Here is a 21,825-nt window from a genome sequence, read left to right as displayed (position 1 = left end):
CAAACAAAATGGTTAAAATAGAGTTGTGAAGTTTGAGGACTGCATGCATAAAACCACATCTGGAAAACACAGAAGAAAAAGCAGCAGCAAAAAAAGCACCAGCCAGAAGAAAGAGAGAGACACATAGAAAATATGCAACATTACTTGGTAAAAGTCTGAATGTTCATAGGCTCATAGGATTCAATTTTTGGCCTGGACTTCAGAAAGTCATCTTGTCCAACCTCCTGCTCAAAGGAGAGCCAACTACGAGGTTAGACCATTCTTTAATATTCTTTTTTCTCCAGTGAAACGTTTATGTACATGCAGTATAATTTCATTTGCTTTTGATATGTCTGAAGATATCTAAAATTTAGAATATCTGCTTTTATTTCATTGCAGCTACAACAGCTGATCACAGTTCTCACTTGGAAAGCACTGCTAGTTTTAAGCCTGGCCTTCCAGACACTGACTTAGAAGATGGACTTAAAGGAAGGACCCAACTCACATGAAGAAAACTGTCCTATTTGACTGTCACTTCATACACAATTAGTCTGACATACTCTACCAGTATTAAACGATCAGTTAGGAAAAATGAATATCACTTGTTATTATTAAATTTGACACCTACTTACTTCATTTTAAGCAGGCAGGAAGCACTTATGAGGAATGTGGGGCACACACTCCACAAAGTGAGATGTAATACAGAGTAAAGAACCCCAGGTTCCACAGGCATGTAATATTGCAGCGACTGAGTAGACTTCAGACTTTTGCTTCGCTGCACTAGTAGATATTTTTAAAGGCCTTTTTTGAAACTATGCTAGGTAACTTAAATATGAAAAATGCCTCATTTGGACTGTGCCACTATTTCCCAAATCACATAGTCACAGGCTTTTGTGAGCAGACAAGACATGGGGGATTTACAAATCTGCATCAAATCCATAACATAGCATACGACCAACTGAGTTAAAGAGATTCAGAAACTAATCAGGGATCAAATATGCAACTAGCACTTATAAGTTATCACTGTTACCTTACAGTAATTTGGCAACATTATACACAGCCTACAGAAACTCCTTGCCTTTTGGATAAAGCGTAAGAGACTTCAATTATGATAATAACTGAACGTTCCACACTTCTGTTGAAGTTGGACTGAATCTATAATTTTTATTGAAAATAGCATTCCAGTTAACAGTTCAGAAGGCCCTAAACTTGCCTTTCATTCAACATTATTTTAATATAAACCTGCAGACAATTGTGTATCTTACAGAGCCAGCATATGGCATCATCCAATAAATTCCTGACACAAAAGTTATATAAAGCAGACTTGCAAAAAGAAAAGCAAGTCTAATCCTAATTTTTAAACCTCCCTGTGTGTATGCAAACAACAACAACAAAAAATAGTAGAAAGGTATATAATCTTCCATCAAACTTACATAACTATTTCTCCTTAATGTGAGGCATTCTTTATATATTCGCTAATAAGCATAGTAAGCAGCAACCAAGGAAACCTATCGGCACCAAATCCTGTGTTGTAACTTAGAATCTGGTACATTCTACACATTATTTCCATCCACAATTATGGTGCCCTGAATTATAACTGATTTATTTAAAATCAAGCATTTGAACATTCACCTTAGCCTAAAAAATCCCCAAATAACAAAATCCCCTGAAAATAATTGATAAAGCTCTGACTGCCTTTGGGGAAAAGAGCTTCTTGTAAAAGAGCCTATATAATCAGATTACTTCTCAAAATACAGTATCAAAAAATACCTTCATATTAAGGTGAATTCAGTTTGTACTTGGTTCATGGACGAAGCATAATATATATACTAGCCACTTGAAAGAATATTCATTGTTCAAGACCACTTAGGGCCACAATAGTTTCAAACATGAAAACAATTTCAAGTTAGAAATATTACTTTTCAATAAAGATAAGTCAGCAGAAATTTAATACAGAAATGGCAAACAGGAATCCCAAGCAAACCACACATTTGGTTTTAGTTAGGACTCATCTCTTCTTGCACTGCTACTGAAAAGCTCAGCTAAACTAGCTAATGCTATTTTAATACAATGGCAAAAAAGAAATACAAAGCACTATGGTAGAAGACAAACAGATTTTAGTTGGAGAACAACTTCAAACAGCACTTGGTAAGCCAGCTAAAAATAAATGCCTTCATACTACAAAACTTAAATCCAGAGATTAGTCAAGACAGGTCAGCTGAGAACAGCTATGTGTCAATAATGCGCACTGAAATCAGAAGTCAAACTACTGAATTTGCAAGGATTATGCAAAAAAATCCCATGTTTTATTCTTTTAGAAAGCAACCAGAGCATATACATGTACTGAGCTCAAAAAAGTAACATTAACATAAAAAAAAGTTTCAGCGATGTAAGGGAAATTTAAAAGACAGAAAAACTTCTTGTAAATCTGCTCTCAAAACACGAGACATAAGCAACACTCCACAACCCATATAAGCACTGAAGTCTCTATAGCACCAAGAACCTTAGTCCCCTAAAATGAGGTTTCTTTAATGGAACAGAAACATTAGTTGATTGCTGGCTTGCCCTTTTTCAGCCTTAAACTTCGTATTTTTCATTTGGACCAGTGACATTACTTTTGGACCAGCGATATTATTTTATAGTTTAGCATATACTTAAGTTCCAGATTTATCTCAACAGATTCAAAGACTTAAGAGAAAAGGCCATTTACCAAAAGACCTATGAACCAGTCACAAAAAAAGTTCTGTGATTAGAAAACATACTGCTGAATCACAAAATAAATTTGTGTGCTACTGATAAGAAAGATGAACACCCCCCGCTCCTTTCACAGACAACATAAAGTGACCTGACAGCTAAGACAGGGAAGGATGTTTCTGTCAAACAGTTGTGAGATTAAATATAACATAACTAGCAATCTTTGGGTTAAAGTGTCTTCTCTATTCTGATGAGTGCGAACAGATTAGGCCAAGATATATCCAAACTTCTGAGATGCCAAGATCTATTAGTTCATAAACCAGAAACAGATGCGGATTTATCCAATTAGGAACCCTGAATTTAGGTCCATCAACCAAAATGATGTGTCTGTTAAGAATTCGGAAAAAAAGAAAAGATTTGAAAAAACAGATCCCACTGCTGCTCCACAGTTATCTATGCATTTCCAGGATTTTTGCATGGTCTTAAAGATAGCCAAAGATAACAATTTCTACATCCCCAAAGTACTGTAAATCTAGACTTTATTACAGTTCAATCTTCTTAGTTAGGCAAGTAACTTTCTGACCACAAACAATCAAAAGAATCAAAGCTGGAGAGACTACAGATCCAGTGATGGAAGAATCCTAAATGGTCATGACAATCTTGCAAGAAAAAGCAAGAAGGAGCTACCGCTCCCACCAAAAAAACCCCAACACATACAAGTAGTCTAGGAAGGAACTGTTTAGTAATTCCCTCACAGATAATATTAGCCAGTTATATCTTACTCATTTCTCATTATGAAGCCAGAAACTATACTTGAAACAAACTTTCAATAAATGCTTGAAAAGCTTGTATTTCAAAAAGGAAAAAATCTTGCATTTCACTTGCACAGCGCAGCTGACTCAAAACATAAAAGCAGGCTCTTTTACCTTGGGAAATGAGTAAAATTCTTAGATTAAAGCTGATTATTAGTGTCATTCTAATTTTCAAAGTTATAAAATCTGATCTAGCAGTTAAGACCAGTAAACTCTCCTTACCTTAGGGATCCCAACTGATGTACAAGGAAGAAACGAATGCTCACACTGCTCAAGGTATTTTTCCGAGTTGCTTTTTCCAAATAAAAGAGTAACCACAAAACCCCTAAAATGGAAAAAGAAAGACCAGCTAGAACAATCAACTTTTCCCCCCCTCTAGAAAATATTTCACAGCAAGTTATAAAATGACAATACATGACAATTCTGGTTACTCTCCTAGTACAGTGCGCTTTCACAGCGCAGCATGCCGCTCAAAATAACTGACACAATACTAAGTATGAAGTTTCCCAGCCTTGCACTAATCAGTCTTGATATATTCTTATCACATGGCAGATCTATATAGCACAGTTTATACTACACAGCCTGCTGCATGAGAAGAACCTGTGATGGCATGCTACCTGCGCTCACAAATATTAGTACACTGAAAGAGGGGTACATAAATAAGCTGCTCTGGTTGTATTACACAAAGATTCTTTTACTTCAACTCTATGAAGAAATAAACTCTTTAGAGATACCTTTAGGCCACTGCATTGTGGCATAAGGCACAATAATACAGACCAGGAAGAAGCTATGTAGTAAGTGTAGTAAGCAACTACTGATGACGTATGTTAAAACAAGTATGAAAATTTTCAACTGGGAACTTATTCTAAGCTGCAAAGAAAAGGAAAAAAAATAAAAATCAAAACCAACCCAAACACAAACCAAAAAGAGAAACCAGTAGTCCTGCCAGGCTGCACAGGAGCAAAGTCAAGGAAAAAGTCTAGAGGTTAACTGGAGTTAAAGACAAGGTGTTGGGGTTTTGGGGGGTTGTGAGTTTTTTGGAGTGTTGGGTTTTTGGGGCTTTTGTTGTTGTTTTTAATTAATTCAGCATATAAAATCTGAACAAATGCACTCCTGAACCATTTATTTTAAAAGAATGTTAGATCAGAAATTCATTACCTTCATCCCTCACAATATTACAATGATACTGAAATTATGACTTATAGTTAAGCAGGACAGCAGTTAATTTTATTATTGTTTTCTTTATGATATAATGAAGGCATAAGGGAAAAAAGCAACCTTACAAGAAGTTCAACCTTGCTACAACAGCAATGATTTATTTACAGTTTATGACACTAGCGCAGAAAACCACATTAACTTAAAGCTGATTTTACTAAGAGAGAGATGAAAACCTAAAGTCTGTACCAATTATAGCATAATCTGAGTATGTAGCCTTTGAAAAGTCAAGAATAAAAAAAGAGAATATGAAGATACTGCTGCTTAGACTAGCCTTGGGATGGCTAAACATGCATAGCTTTTTACACAAATTTCAAAGCATTCAATTTAAAGGCCAGCTGACCAACATGTGTGACCACAGGAACTCACAAAGTTATTTCAGGCTTGAAACATGCTGAAATAATACATTATTTTAATATAGATTGCTGTTGATATACAATAGTCATATGATTAGAATAAAATTCCTAACCAAGGTAAAATATGCCATTTTAAGGTTTTAATTCCTGAACTGGCAACGATTCCTTTTAAGTACTCCAGAGGTTCAGTGATTCAGAAGCAGGGAGGTGGTCTTTTATATACCTGAACAACTCCAGGGAGAAAACAAAACAAAACAAAACAAACAACAAAAAAAGAAACCCCAAACCAAAAACCACACAAAATTATTATTGGTAACTTCATAATGCATAAGAAAATTTCACTTGATACTCTCATTCCCTTACAACCACCTTTTATCTGCCAGCCACGTGTACTGTCTACATACAAGGACAAAAAATAAAAGCAGGTCTAATTGCTTTTCTGCTCCAGATACTTCCAGATAGCTTTAAAATCATAACATCAATGGTGCTAGTAGCATCATAATTCAGTTCAATGACAAAAACTTGCTTAGGAAAATCTCAATATTAGTTTCATTATGCTATAAAGTTAACTCATGTTTTGGTTTGGGAGGGGGGTGTGTTTTGTTGGGGTTTTTTTAATTATTAAAAAGTTTGGGTTTTCTTTTTATTATCTACTACTTTTCTATCAGAAACCTCAATCTTCTTTTAAAGAAAACAGTATACCCCAAATACCTTTTTTTTTTTTTGTTGGCATAAAGTCAGTTTTAACTTCAAACATATACTAGCAATTTAGCAGGGGGGTGGGGAGGCAAGGAGGGCAAAGGTGCTTCTCTTCTTCTATTCAAAAGGATTGAAGCCTTGCAAATAACTAACTATAGATTATACACCTGTTTTCTATCAGATGTTACAACACTTTTAAAGTTAATGACTCATTCAAAAACACTAACATGCTATCAAAATAGCTTAAATGCTCATCTTGGGTGCCTTTTAAGTATTTTCATTTTTAAGCTAGAAATGCTAGGAGCTTCTGCCTCTATAGCAGAAATTAATACACTTTATTCTCTAATTTAAAATCATGTGTGCATTAGAGAAGGATGCATAGCCTGACCATTCAGTGTATCTGTTACCTAACCAGAAACTTCCAATGCAAATGCTTATTTAATTCATCAAGAAGATATTCAGTACAGTAAATGAGAAATCATTTTATTCTTTTCTCTAAATGAATAGAGCAGAAAAAGGAAGAGATGGTATTTTACTTAAATTTTTGTTGTGAAGTTTTTCCAAAGATTATTGGAAGGCCAGCTTTTCACAGGGACACATAAACAGAACAAAGGTGAAAGATAGAAAAATGAAGACTACAGAGTTATTCTCCTCTCAAGTCTGAAAAGTAACAGCCACAGCTGAATACTTCGTGTAAGTCAAAAAGCAGCTTCAGAACTGCTCCCAAGTTGGTCTGCAGTTAGAATCGTCAATGTGGGCAGCCAGTCACATATATATGGATGTGATTAAGTATCAATGTTTTTTGATGACAGAGCAAATTCCTTTAAAGCAACTGATGGTCCAAGAAATTTCAATTCTCCAACATCAGAAGCCTAAGGCTGTTGGCAGACCTGCAATTCACATAATTTTTATTTTACTTCCTTAGGATTGAAAGAGAGAAGGAGAGAGAATAAGGTAAGAAACAATCATAGTACAAAGAAAAGGCAGATGGTAAAAGACAGGCCCAGCACTCAGGTTAAGGGGTTTGCACCAATACTTGAAGAAGTAGAGGCAAAAAAAAAAAAAAACAACACATTTCATGAAGATTAACACCTTGTAACAGTCTTGGCTACAGAGGTTAAAGAAATGATACCTATCTTTTGCCTCCTGCTTTTGGTGGAAAGAGCTCAGTTCCCTAAGCGATGAGTTACCAGATCCTGAATTGAAGAGGGATGTACTAAAAACCAAAAAAGCTAACATTTTATAAAACAGTCTTAAAACAAAATGAAACAAGGAGAACTTTTGATTTAGAGTTTTTATTCATATACACAAATAATTTCAGTACACTTCCACACACATAAACAACAATAGTACACTTACTACAAGCTATCTGTGCAAACACACAGTTCAGAGTAAATAAAAAAGATATAATTAGATAGCACATAACAGAAGTGAAACAATATAAACAGATTAATTATGTTGATACAGCTATGGCATCACCATTGTTTTCCTTCACAACTCACTGGCACATAATTTAAATGCTTAGGTTAATACCAGGAATGCAACCAGCTATGATTCAACATTTTCTTTTGTTTGAACTGCAAAATGGGACAGAAGTGGACTCCCAGTCAGAAACCTTTGATACAGGCCACTGGTTTTGAGCATGTATAAAAAGTTAGAAAATTGCATGACAAATTGGATAAGAACTCCAAGTTTCAACATAAAATTCTATGATTAAAATCCATGCCCAAAATTGTTATTTTTCTTCAGATATGGGTATGGTAAGTATTAAGGACACTACTACAATCATGAACCAAAATTAGATTTCTATTTTCTAAATTTATATAAATTATGTTACGATATACAATTGCCAATCATAAGTGAAAAAGTTACTTCACAACATTAATTTCCATTTGTTTCTAAGAGAAACATAAGTATTTTGTGTAACTTCATGGGAATTAATTCAAAAAGAAAAAGCAGGCAAGAATAATTTAGCTATAAACCTACTTGACCTAGTTAGCACTCATGGTTCTGTATGCTGAATGTTAAACTTAAAGTAGGTGTGTTGCTCTGAAAAAGATTAACAGTGTAAAAAAGGGCCAGATCACAGCCTTAGCCAAGACAACATGTATGTTAAAGTAATGAAGTAGTGACATTCTGCTGGAAAGGCTGCGACTTCATATCTATCTACGTAAGTAAACACATAGTAGGGAGATGGATACAAATTCTGCTTTAACAGATACACACAAGATTAATTTATCCTTAAGATGATCAATGTTCACTAACTACCTACAGAAAAGAACCAAAGCAGCAAAAGAATCACAGCAAAGAGATATCAGAGCTGACTTGAGAATGAGTGAGCTCAGGCACTAGAGGCAGTCTCACAGCGGCAAACTGTAGCTGACTTCAGACATACTCCGTGAGAGACTGCTTTGACTGTTAGCTTTGAAAAGCCAAGCAACTGAAATTGAGCAAGAAGGAAGGATACGCTTTTAAGAAATTATTATATCCCACATTATTCATACTGCAAATACTAAGGAAGTGGTAATACAAAACAGTAAATGGACAAACTCTTGCCCTTTGGACGAACTCTTTGCCTTTTGCCCTGAACAAATGGCCAGCAAAATATGCCAATCATACATATAGCAAAACTTAACAAGACAAAAGCATTTACATAAAAGGTAGCTTTACTTTAACTAAATCCTCACTCTGGTAGACTGACTATTCTGATTTCTCAAAGATGGAATTCCAAGTTTAATACAGTTGAAACCCAAGTGTAGCAGCTCTAATTTTAGCCACTAAACTCTATTACATGTTGAGACATACAGGAATATACACACATTCTGTACTATATCCAGTAAGAAGGTTAAAAGAGTGTTCCAAAGGAAGGAAGAAAAAAATATTAAGGATAGACCAAACACCCCGGCAGAAGCCAAGCAGGTCTTGGAGAGCCTAGAAATGTCACTGTCCTGCAGATTGTTCTTGTAAGTGAGAGGAAGGAGGAATATCCCACTAATACATTTAGACTTGGCATTAAAAACAAAAGTTTTAATGGTTACAAGGCAGATATTATAATATACAATGTAATAATGGTGCTAAAGACTATAAAAACATCACCTGTTTGCTCCCTTCCTGCCTATAAAGTATGAAATGTCTACAGCTGCTGAACTGATGTATTTGTTCAAGATACAGCATCCTTTCCACACACCAAGGAAAACATCAACTCACTTTCCTCATGAATGAAGTATCTTGGGTAGGAAAATGAGATTGTGATAAGGAAAGGGGACATAATTACTTAGTAAGTACCTGGGAAAATAACCAACACGGTAATAGAAAGTATGGACTGAAATGAACATTGGTTTTATGTAGGTACTTTTCCTCTAACAACCAGTATAAATAGCTACTTTTTTTTTTTTAAATCAGAAATCTTTTTTTCGCCTGCGCAAAGGTAGTATAAGCACTATTCAACAGCAAGGGGAAAAAAAAAACAAAAAAACCAACTTCTGATAAAATTGAGATTTCAAGAAAAAAATTTTGCTCATAAAGAGGTGCTCAAATATGGAAACATTAATTACATAGAAGTCACTTCAGATTTTCAGAGCAAACTATTTGCTAATATACACGTTAAATTTTACTTTCATAGTAAATTATACAATACGCTAAGTAGTATACTTACCCACCCACAAAGCAGACGATATAAAATGCAAAGTAAAATATAGCGAAGGGTCCAAAAGTTACTAGAAAAAGCACAAGGCCAAGACTTCCCCATCCCCATATGGAAAGACTGGTCTGTAAACAAGAACACATGGAAAAGGAATCATTAATATGATATTCATACAACTTTATATCCCCAAAGCAGTATCTGTAGTTTCTACAAAGCTTGATACATTTTACCTAGATATGAAATAAGTTTTGCTTGATGAAATAAAAATTATCTTTATTTTTTTAAAAGCACATTGCTATCAAGTTATATTGTGGGTTAGTAGTCCAGTTCAGCCAACATTAGAGCATTTTTCCTTCAAATATTGTTACTCACCTCTCACTTCAGGTGCAACTATCACCCTTTAAAGCATAATCTCTTTTTCTTCTCTATTCTCATTTTATGCACTTTTGTTTCTTGAGATCCCTTCCCCCCGCCCCGTGAAATTCTGCACTACTTCCAAGAAAAACGCAGGCTTTGTAACAGAACAGGAAGAAACGAATGCAACCTTGTTTTACATAACTGTGTCATTTTCCACAACCAAGCAATGCTATTTCTTCCCTATATCAAAGCAGCTGCAAGACCAAAAATGCATCCCTTTCTGCAGTCAAGTCACAAATGGGTCAACAGGTGCACCAAATATTTGGTGCAAGTTTACTTTTACTTCTCCTTTTAAATAAAAGGAAGGGAACCTTAAGAAACTTATTACTACCTCTAACAATTTTTACCACAGAAATCAAAAGCCTTCAAACAATTTTCTGAAATATCTAAATACAATTCTGTTTTAAAATCAGGAAATTTAATATATATTTTTTAAAAAGTGATTCCAGATTAACATTTTCTCCACGCAGGCATTACCACGTTCCTAGAAGTGATCTGGCTTAGCAGGTAGAACTGATACTTTTGCAGTGGGAGGAGATGGGTTGTTTGGACAGCCCATGGTGCAGCTAAAGTCAGCTGCAAGAGCATCTGTGGGGCTGGTGGGATTTTGGGGCTGCTGTCTTGCATAATGCACCAGGCAAAGCTTCACCTGTGCTGGCGATTCACCAGGAGAATGAAAAAAGCAGTAAGATTCAGATTATTGTGCCGATACAGGTTACAGCATAAGTGCACTCATATACACACATATACACTTGATCTATGTATATAAATTATAGATGCATGTATGTACGTATATATACATATATGCAGGGTAATCTAAAAAGCAAGGTAGTGAAAACCTGACTGAGCAGAGCTACAATAGTTATGGACCTTCACAATACCGCAATGCAGTTGACAAAGATTACATAAATTTAATTCAGTCTAGTCTCTAGTTCAATATGGAAAGCATGTTTCAGCCAAGTCCCAAGAGTGTGAAACCAATGATAAGTATTTATAGGCCACCAAAACTGTTCCAGCTCCAAGGTTCTCAACTTTTCTTTTTTTGTTGTCTAATTTACACCTTTCCTACCAGTGATCAAATGACACCCTGATGGGAACTCAGACAACTGCTATGTCAACAAGTAACACTAAGAAAGTATTTAAATAAACTCGTCTTGCAGTTTGACATTTAGAAAACAAGCAGAGATTGAACACCATATTTGCAGAGCCCTTTTTTAGCTTTTAATATGGAGGACAGTGGAAGCTTGCCTACAGCTCTCATTTCTCTAAAGGGACTATTTAGATTTCATCTCTCCATCTTGGGCATGGGATTCATGCCCATAAAAATCCTATAAACAATGAAAAATAATATAAAATAAGGCTCCTACATAAAGCAGCTTCGGTTCTTTTCTGAAAGCAAGACATCAGACTGCCCAAAAGCAAAATCATAGCTCTAAGGAGAGACTGTTTCATAGATGTAAATTGTAATCACCAGAATAATTTCATTCTTCCTAGTTTATTTTAAGTTTAATGGAACATTGAGATGAAATTCTATTTTCTTCCTAGTTCCAAGTTTCTTAGCAAGAGATGGAGAAGCTATACTGGCTTTTTTCTTGGTGTTTGAGGCTGGAAAAAAATTACACTCGTCTACATACTTACATGTTTAAATTAAAGTGCTGCAATTAAAAACTGGATTGCAAGTTATTCAGTTCTCTTTAAGCTGAAAAAGAGCTTTATTATATGATACTAACCATACAATCCACACAGCTAAAATGCTGAAGATCAGTGCTACAATAAATAAAAACAAAAACCTGGCCACAGCTGAGTAGAAGATTTTGTTGACTCACAGTAAGTAAATGCAGTAGATAAATTGCTTGGATGGTGGGGAAGAGAGATATAAGAGGAGGGACATCAAGCTAAAAAATGTGGCAAATAAAACAACTAAAAAAAGACATGAGCTTTCATGATCTATCTACATTTCAATACATAAAGAAGATTCCTCATGTTCATGCCCTCAGAAATACATTTTAAAACTTCTGCACAGCACCACAAGCAACAGGAAGATACACACAGAAAATAACATTTAATCATGGTCTTTTTTTGTTAAAAAATCAGCATGCTTAATAGCATTTTTCAAAAAAGTTTAAATTCTAAATACGGCATAAGCAGTCTAAATGACTTAACAAAACTTAATTAAACTAGATAGCAGGATGTATATTCAGAGTTGGATGAATGCATAATTAACAAAGAAAGTTCTATAACTCAAATAAAACAGTGACCTTTTGTCCTATGCTCTAGTTTTGCAATTTAGCATTAGGCTACAGAGATTCAAATCTCATTTGGTATTTTAATAGGATTTCTTAAAACTCACACAACTTGGTACACTGCAGTAAGTACAACAGATACTGGCCCAATTCTTGTATACTTTAGATGAGTGGTTTATAGTCTTACAGATTTTGAGACATTCAAAGGGATCTAATCATCAGCATGGTTCCCTTTAGGCTGACTGTAAATAAAACTTGCCCTAACTTCACACTTCTTAATGGGCCTTCAGCAGTACAACTCCCAAACAAAAATGAAAACTTTGTTTAAAGTTCATTTAACACATCACAATCAACTATTAAAAGAAAAGAAAGTCCAAACATTACACAAATATGACTAATGCAGCTTGTCGGTATGGAACTAGCTCAATTCAAACCAATTCAAACCTTGCTACTTACAACTTATTTCCAAATAAGTGTTATTTATAATATCAATTTTTTATAAGATTCCCAGATCTACTGAAGCTCTGCCAAACCTTACTGAAGTTAACTGCAGGGTGAATGCTTGTCACTCTTGACAGAATGAACAAGCCAGTCTTCTGAAGAGATGGTATAAAAACAGTGTTTAAGTCACAGCTCTTCAGACCCTTTAAAAGAAGCCGACATGCCCTATGCTGGGAGGGCAAACTTCCAAGCTGAACTGTCATAGTACTATTTACTGAATTTCAGTTAAGTAGGGACAGTTACCTAAACACTAAAGAAGAATATAGGCCTTAATCTTGTGGTAGGCATGTATGGGTAGATACTGTATGCATACACACATGTGCACAGGGATAAAGGATCTTTATTCCAGATCAACAACCCTTCCACCTCATCAGTTTTAGCACTTCAGCTTACCATCACCACAGATGCTGTATGTTAGCCCCACCATCACCACTTCTTATCTTTCATGACTAAGATCTTAAAAGAAAAACTTCTGCAGCGTACTAGTAAGGTCATATACACAAAGGGCTAATGTAGCATCATAGTCACACACAGTAATTTTCTTCCCACAGTAAGGAATTGCTTTAGCAAAATAAACTGCAATTGAAGTAAAGGGCTTCCTGTAACTCCAAACAGCACACTGAAGAGCCTTATCAGGTGAGAGGAGACACACACTAATGCGAATATTCACATGAGCTTGATTCAGCTGTTACAGATAACAAGACTATCACCTCTTAACACCACCTGCTTGACTTTTTTTTTTTTTGACTAGGCTTTGTCCATTTTTCCCACTCAATGTTTTTTCCACAGTATACAGCCAGCTACTAAGAGTAGTACATAAAGAACTTGCTTTCTTATATACATCTGCTTTTCCCTTCTTTGGCTTCTGCTTCCTAATTAATGCAGCATTTTGATGGTCCCAGTTGCATACTGCTATAGCTAGCAGTGCTAAGCAAAGACTATGTGACTTAACATCACCATTGACACAGGAGCTTATGTAAATCCACAGGATTCACTTCGTAGAAACTGTGTACTAAGGCCACACAGACAGTCTTAAATCAACAGTTTAAGAGAAGAAAAATCTCACTGTAATTTAGTATGCATGCAGTTATGCAGAATATAATTTACTAGTTATGAATTAGCTAAAGTATTTTGCAGACAAATCAATGGGAGCATGGCAAGGATTTAATGTACCAACCACAACAGCAATGATTTACTGCAGTAACAAACACAACTATTTCTTACTATACTTGAAAGTAGCTTCAATAGATTTCTTGCTTGCTTAATTCAGCTGACAAGCTTTCAGAGCTTTGCTTCTGTCCCATCTTTAAGCAAAATCCTCAGCCTTGATACATCTTTCACTAAAATAATTCACAAAGTGACTGTAGGTTTGCTGTTGGATTTAAACTGGCGCTGTGAATTTTAGCTTGCAACTGGCAATAAGATACATACGTGTTTCTTGTTTAGTGCAAAACCAGCGCTACTCCAGAACTCCACCCGACAGGTAGTCCTTTTCTTCCTATCCTCCCCTTTGCCGCCAAACAGCAGAGGTGTTTCTCTCTTGAGGCTCTGTGTGCCACCGTCCTCCCACTCCAGCCAGGAGCTCCTGCTCCAGGCATACTCAGCAATCTTCACAATTCCCCCACAGACTCAGAGTAATTGTGGTTTCAAGTTTGGAGACAGGGCAGGATGGGAAGCGAAGAACATCCACACAGGAAGGCTGCGCTCTGGAATCATTCGCTTGTCAATCCTAAAGCTTCAGCAGAATACTATTTAGGTCTTACAGCCGTAGTATCCAACAGGCCAATACCACTTCTGAAGATTGCCATTTGTGATTGTTTTCAGATTTAATGGTTGCAACAGAATAATCTGAACATTGAAAGAACAGTGCCATTTAAAAACAAAAACATGCTGCTTTGCTGACAATTCTTTTACTGTGTATATCCAATTACATTTGTCCATTAATATTTTAAAAATGACAGTTGCTGACCTGTCCCTAACTAGACATTAATAAGCAAACTATTCTTTGCCATTTGGTAGTTTAAGGTTTTGTTTGGTTTTTTTAATATGATGTTTTGCCAAATGTATTTAATGCCACATCTGGGATCACATTAAAAAAAAATTACAAGGATTGCATATACAGTAGATGTCAAGTTTAATTTTGTTAATTCTACACATCTGCCTTTTAATTTTACTTCCATTTTGAGTGTAAATGGAATGTGTTCACGTATAAACCTTTCTATAATTAAGGTGAGTGTCATTTTTGTCAAGTGATTAAAAACATTATTTTAGGATTCAAATTACTGTCTCTTCACTAGCATGACAAGTAAAATTGGAAAACTGGAGTGCCAGTTTCATCTGTGATGAAATTGTTGTGTTACACTACTAGGAGAAATATTTAACGATTGTGAAGTAAGCCATTAACATCTTTGTAGTTACATTCTCCTATCTGCCAAAGTTACGGCAATCAAATGAAATACATGTCAAGCAGGGTTTTGAAAAGAGTTCTGCATATCCTCATTTCCTAACATCACTACAGGTCTCTTTTTATCTTATCCTCCTTATCCTTTTGCCCTTTTCCTTCCTTAGCCCAAAAAGGCAAGGCAAAACTTCATTTCTACTTCAGACTATGTAAAAATAATTGTAGTGAATTTCTACAACAATTCACTGCAGTACTCACAATAAAACTCTTGGGATTTTTTTTTTTTTTAAAAGGAATTTTATATAGTCTATTTTTCTTTTATTGTTTTAAGTATTTTTTCCCAAAGCAAGCTTAAAACATTAAAGTATATAAATATATACTAATTGTCTTTTAAATAAAAAAAAATAAATTACACAATTAATGTTAAGAGTTAAGAAGTTAGGCCAATGAAGTTTCTTCTGGATAAGTGCAGTATTCCTGCTGATCCCTCCCAGTTACAGAGGCTGGAAGCTCTCCTCTCCTCTGCTAAGCAAGAGTCCATCTGTCCTCTCCCTACCTCACCTTCTCCTCCTCTTCTGCTCAATGCACACTATGTATGTCAAATGGCTTAATTGGTTAAGTTGGATTAATTCAAGTGCAATCATGTGTAACTATTTAGTTTGGATTTTCCTGCTGCTCCTCACACTGCATGAGACAGAAAAGCTTTTGGGATCATTTTCCCCTACCCTCCCCCACAGTTATACAAGGTGGTGTAGCAAAGCTCTTATGGACAGGCAATAATTTTTCATCCACATTCTAAAACCACAATTACTGCACTGTTTCGAGTATTCATGATGTTCACTTTTATAAGTGCAAACCTTTGAATGAAAATATACACTAACATTCTCTTGAAGTACGTAACATTGAAGTACAGTATGTAAAAAAAATTTAAAAGTTAAAAAGTTTAAAAGCTATTGTGCACGTTACTTCAATTTCAGTATTTATCCAGAGAGGAACAAATTCCATTACTAAAATAAAACCTGCCTGTTTTCTACAGTCAGAATATTACTATTAAAATAAAAATAGAAAAATTATGTTCTATATTTTGATACAAGTGGTTTGTGTAATGAAGCTGATGAAGAAAAAGAACAGTCTTCTGATTAACACTGATAATTGTTCTACAGGAAATGATAAATATTTTCAACACCAAACTTCCTTTTCAAATGAAAAAACAGAGTAAAATTCAGCCCAGATTCCAGAGTCAAGATTTCCACACACACCTGCTCTGCCAGCATTGCTGATCACAACATGAAATTCGGAAGCCGATTTTTTAATTTTAAACCAACCTTCATTTTACTAACCCTCATTTTCAGCACTAACAGCTATTTTATTATACAGCAGAATTATCAGCAAGGGACAGAAAGCCTCATTTCATGTAACCTTATTTTGAAAGTGGAATAAGTATTTATCTTACTATGAAAAACAAGAGGCCACCTTCAGGGACACACACATACGCACTCTTTCTGGTAACATGCTTGCATTAAAACCCACTCTGAATTGTATTCTACTTTAAAAGGATATGGAGTTTTGGTCAAGTTTAAAAGAAGCACTTGAACATCTTGGATAACGATGGATGGGAGATGCAAGCCCACTTTCAGCTACTTTCTTAAATAAAGAAGTGACATACTCAAACTCATTTTTAATATAATTTCAAAGAAAGTGATCCTTTTCCTTTGTAATAATTCATACTGACTTGTATCTAAGCTAGTTTAGACATGTGAACAGAAGACAGACAAAAATGATCAAAGCATTTTGGATCACCTTAGGGTGATCGAAACAGCGCCAGGCTTATTGCTTGACAGGATCATCTAAGGTGATCTAAAGTGAGAAAATGAAATAATCTCTTCAACTCTAGCTTGAATTCAAGCCAATGAGATAACCTAGACTGTTCTATGTTCAGCCTCTGGATGAACAGATTACATCTATTTCAAGTTTTGCTGGTGCAAAACACTGGCAAAGGAGAGAGAAGGGGAAGCCCCCAGAATCTTTATCAAGTAAAAAAAGTCTGATCTCCTAAATGGCTGAAAAGAAGTCACATGTTCTTTAGTCAAGAAACTGTTATTGAATATTTCATTTGTGATTACTGCTCAAGCAGCGTTCTGAACTTTTTACTTTCTTGCCTAAAACTGCAGCAAAGAGTTATTTAAAAGTTCCTTTCACAAATGTTTTCTTTCTTTCACTGCTAAAGAAACCTGATCCCACTAAATGAATTTAAAGAATCATCAACTTTGCTTCTAGAACAATTTCTACCACTTAAGATTCCCAATATTTATCTTCACAGAAACACATTCAATCAGTCTCTCTCCATAAAAGAGTCAGATCTTAGTAGGCCATCTCTTTATGTTCCATCTAATTAAAAACTTGCAGGCAGAGCTCAGGGCTACTGCAGAAACAGTTGCACAGGACGTTTTTAAAAAGGTTTCTTCATACCATAACAGCTATGCTTTTTGAAGGTAGAAAAAAATCTCTTTAGTTTTAAGCTCATGTTCCATGGTACTGGTAACTTCAACTGAGCATCCTCTCTGCCAAGCAATAAGCAGCTGCCTATTCCTTGAACTCAAATCTCCACCTTACTTCCCAATTTATGCCATTACCTATATCAGCTCATACTTACTAAGAAAATATATATATATATCTGAAGGTTATTTATACTTAAATGGTTTGGAACACAGCCTTCTGTTCAAAGGCAAGCCATTCTTGTCCATGATCTTTAAAGGGAGGAGAAACTAGAAAAAGATGGGTTATAAGAGGTCTGACAAACAATTATTACTTTCCTTAAAATATATCCATTATTTCTTCTGTGGAGATACTGCACAATTTCACAGCAGCTGCTGTGTGCAAAATAGTTTGCACAATCTTAAATTGATAGAATTAGCTTAAAAAAAAAGGAAAAAAGACACACAACAATACAGTATCTACTTTAGGAAATCTCAAACTTCAAACAGTAACAGCCCCACAAAAATAGAAAGTGAAATGAAGTGAATGTGCTTAGTTTTTACAAATACAAAACTGTCAAAGACATGAAGGTATAAGATAAATTCCATAATGTTATGCACACTTTGGAACTGCAGCAGTTGTGCTTTTTTTTTTTTTTTTGCTTTTTCCTAAACAACTCATCACATGTGAAAAGAGCAGACAACCCCTTCAAATTTTACACTGAAAAAGAATCAAGTTTTTGTTTCTACCACTTGATGACCTGCTTAAAAGCATCTAAAAGCAAATAATTTTTTCTCAAACTCCTTAAAATCAGTAGTTTCTTCTCAAGAGTGATAAACCATACGTTTCAATGACATATCTGCAGGATGTGTGTGACTTTTTTTTACTGAGAGTTAAACTTATTATATGTGTTTAGATATATTTCACATATACATAAATATTATATATATACACACACAAAATCCAGTACTTTACTGTAGAAAGATTTAGTCATTAACATCTGAATAATCTCTTAGTAACCTGGCTACCTCAGTGTATAAAATCAGTCATCTGAGAGTTTTGTTTAATTCTTTAATCCACTGGTAATATTGTATCTGCTATTTGCTACTTGCAGCACAATTTTCAGAGTCCTCTGAACTACAACATTATCCCACCAACTTTAAGACGAAACTGCTTTGGATGCAGTATAATATTTTACTGTGGTTTTTTATTATTTTCATAAGTACATACCATAAGCTAGAAGTTCCCAAATAAGCAATACTCCTCATCTAGATGAAAAAGTTACTTTAAAAATATTAAGTTAGCAACATAGCTTCGGAATATTTTTATCTGAGACTGGACTAAATATAAAGAGAGACTCTAATTGCCTTATTAGGTCAGGTTACAAATGTGAAAGAAGCTAACTCACATTATCTATCATAATTGCCAGAAGTCCTCCAATAACAGACACGCTCAACAAGACTAAAAATTAATTTCCACATTGTCCCTAGTGATCTAGGCTGTTGTCTCTAACTACAGTCAGTCATGTCACATGTCTTTGTGACATTATTTTGGTAAATGAAATCATGTGGTTAGAAGATCCCCATCCCTCTCCACCCCTAAAAAAAGTCACTTTTGCTTTATTAACAAGGAGGAAAAAAGCTATAAACAGTAATGTAGGGCTCAGAAAGGAAAACCACATCAAGTTTCCCAGCTGTAATGTCAAATGGCACCTTCACTACAGGCAGTACTGCAACTGGTATTATGGAATCCAGACAGACAAAGCTCAACGGAAAGCCAACGTAAATGATTTCTCAGATTATACTGGCAGCAGAAGAGGATCTGCAAGATGGAAGGTCCAGGCCAGGAAGGAAGGAAAATACATGCCAGTCAGCCTCAGCTCAGTCCCTAAGAAGGCTGTGAGCAACCAAAATGAATTTACCAAGTGCAAATCATGTCTGACCAACCCAATCGCTTTCTATGATGAGGTGACTGATGCTGAGGACAAGCAGGGGGGCTTATGTTGTGCACCTTGCCTTTAGCAAGACCTTTAATGCAATATACCACAGTCTCCTTATCACAAAATTGGTGAGGTATGGGCTGGATAAGTAGGTAAGTGAAAAATTGACTGGATTGTGGGATGCAGAGACACATGATCAGTGGTGCAAAGTTCAGTGGGCAGCCAGTAACTAGGTGGGAACCTTCAAGGATTAGTATGGGGGATGGATGCTGTTTAATGTCTTCATTAACAACCTGGGTGATGGGACACAGTGCACACCCAGTAAGTCTGCACAGAATACTGAACTGGGGTGAGCGCTCAATACGCTGGAAGGTAGAGCTACTGTTCAGAGGGATGTCGACAGGCTAGAGAAATGGCTTGACAGGAATCTCATGAAGTTCAACAAAAACAAGCATGCATCTGCGGAATAACCCTGGCCACGATACAGGCTGGGATCCAACTCTCTGGGAAACAGCTCTACAGAAAGGGACCCAGAGGTCCTGGTGGGCAGTAAGGAGAACACGAGTCAGCAGCATGCCCTTGTAGCAAAAGCAGCCAACAGCATTCCACCCAGCAAAAGTGTCACCAGCAAGTCCAGCAAAGTGATCCTTCTCTCTTTGAAGATGCAAGACCACTCCTGGAGTCCTACGTCCAGTTTTGGTCATCCATTACAATACAAATCCATCTGGAAAAGAATGTACAATATCCAATTCCACCACAAGGGGTGTTGTGCCAAAACAAAATACAACCATATACTGAAGCCACATACTGGCTACACTGGCCACCAAGGCAACAGTAGATTTAAGAAGTTTAGTGGTGCTCCCAATTAATATTCTGACCCCCCCCCCTTTATGTGACTGGGAAGCAACACAACTTTTAAAAGTATTAACCCCCTCACCCCCCAGTGCTCACCTTTGTCTTCAAAAATGAAGAAGCAAGAGCAGTAGCCTCCTATACACCTACCACCAACATAATAACAGGCACCTACTGCCTAAACATTGGAATCTGAAGAAACAGCTACCAACATTATATTCACTGATTTTAATACTCGGGGGGTGGGGGGATGTTCTTCTAATTCCAAGCCCTCAATCAGTGCCAGCACCATGAATCTAGCTTCAGTTTGGACTCCTGCTTGCAATGATCACCCCTTCACTGTATCTAATGTCTCTTCTCAAAAATTTACTGATAATTCCCCAACATTTTTTAAAAGTATGTAGTGCTTTTAAACCAGCATCGTAATTAACAAATTACAAAATGAAATGGATGTAAAAATAGAGGAACCTCAAAGATCAGATTATGCACCACAAAGCAGCAGCTTTCAGTAGCCAAATAATAGATCCCAAATTGCAAATACAGTGCAATTTTAAGAAGAAACTTAAATCCACTGACAGAATACTAGCACCTTCCTCTGAAGATTGTGATGTTACTCCACTGTTTCCTTCTTAAGTTTGAACTTGCTGCAGTTCTTTAAGTGCCATAAGTTTCCTCCAGTTACACAATGTAGAAACTGATACAACCAACTATTTCACTACAAATTCCCAGTAGTCTCCGAGAGTACATCTGAACTCCTACGAGGCCAAATTTTACATGAAGCATGCTTACTGGATGAAGACAAAACAACTGTGGAAACACATGTCATACAAAATTATGAAAACCTTTACAAAGCTACAGTAAACCTCAAAACTTCCAGTTCCTTGCAACTGTTTTTTTGGACACAATATCATCCAGTTGCATAAAATAAAGCCAGAGAAAGAGATTAGTTCTGTGCCTCCAGATTATTCAGTAGTCCACAATATCCAAAGAAGACTGCAACTTCTTTAATAAGCAGTTGATGCCTAACTCTTGGCAGAATGGACAACAAAAAAAGCAGCACTTTGAGGGTATGGAAAAATTGCCCTTACTTAAGAGTAGGAAAAAAGTGTTTAAATATTATTGTGTTTTTCCCATAGGATAAATGTAATGGGAGTATTAATAAAAACAATACCCTTCATGTGTTTAATATCCCCTTTCCCAATCCCTCCTTCAGTCCTTATTGCCTGTCTGCTTTATCCACTCACTTCTAAGAGATGTTTGGTTCACCATCCCTTTCGGGAAAGCACGGTTACTCCGTGCATCTCTTTCACAAGTCCTTTTCCTGAATACCATTATTGAGAAAACCATTCTGCCTGCTGCCTCCACAACCCCTAGGAAACTTCACAACTTTTATCCAAGTGATTTGCTACCTAACTATGCTGACTGGCGCTGCAGTGTATAGGTAAGAAGCAAAACCAGATATGCATAAGTAGAGAGAACCCTCCTACAATTTCTTCCAAGACTCTGCTCCATAACCTCTGTCCATCTGGCCTGTGTATGGAAGTCAAGAGCCTGTTGAGTATCCTAGATGGCTCTTTTAGCCTCAAGTAGTCTTCCTCT

At 36.0% G+C, this 21,825-nt stretch overlaps 1 protein-coding gene across 4 annotated transcripts in view; it reads right to left on the bottom strand.

The window, feature by feature from the left end:
- Positions 1-21,825, bottom strand: part of SNX13 (sorting nexin 13) — a 77,609-nt gene that overhangs the window by 46,306 nt on the left and 9,478 nt on the right. For all 4 annotated transcript variants that reach the window (XM_069773915.1, XM_069773921.1, XM_069773901.1 and 1 more), the window contains exons 2-3: positions 9,411-9,523; positions 3,708-3,810 (exon numbers count right to left, since the gene is read on the bottom strand). In XM_069773915.1, the coding sequence (XP_069630016.1) occupies positions 3,708-3,810; positions 9,411-9,523 (216 nt within the window). The remainder of the gene's footprint in view (positions 1-3,707; positions 3,811-9,410; positions 9,524-21,825) is intronic.

The sequence above is a fragment of the Haliaeetus albicilla genome, chromosome 2 (assembly GCF_947461875.1).
Source record: "Haliaeetus albicilla chromosome 2, bHalAlb1.1, whole genome shotgun sequence".
Lineage (NCBI taxonomy): Eukaryota > Metazoa > Chordata > Aves > Accipitriformes > Accipitridae > Haliaeetus > Haliaeetus albicilla.
The sequence above is the reverse complement of the archived record's forward strand: the minus strand, read 5'-3'. Positions and strand labels throughout refer to the sequence as shown.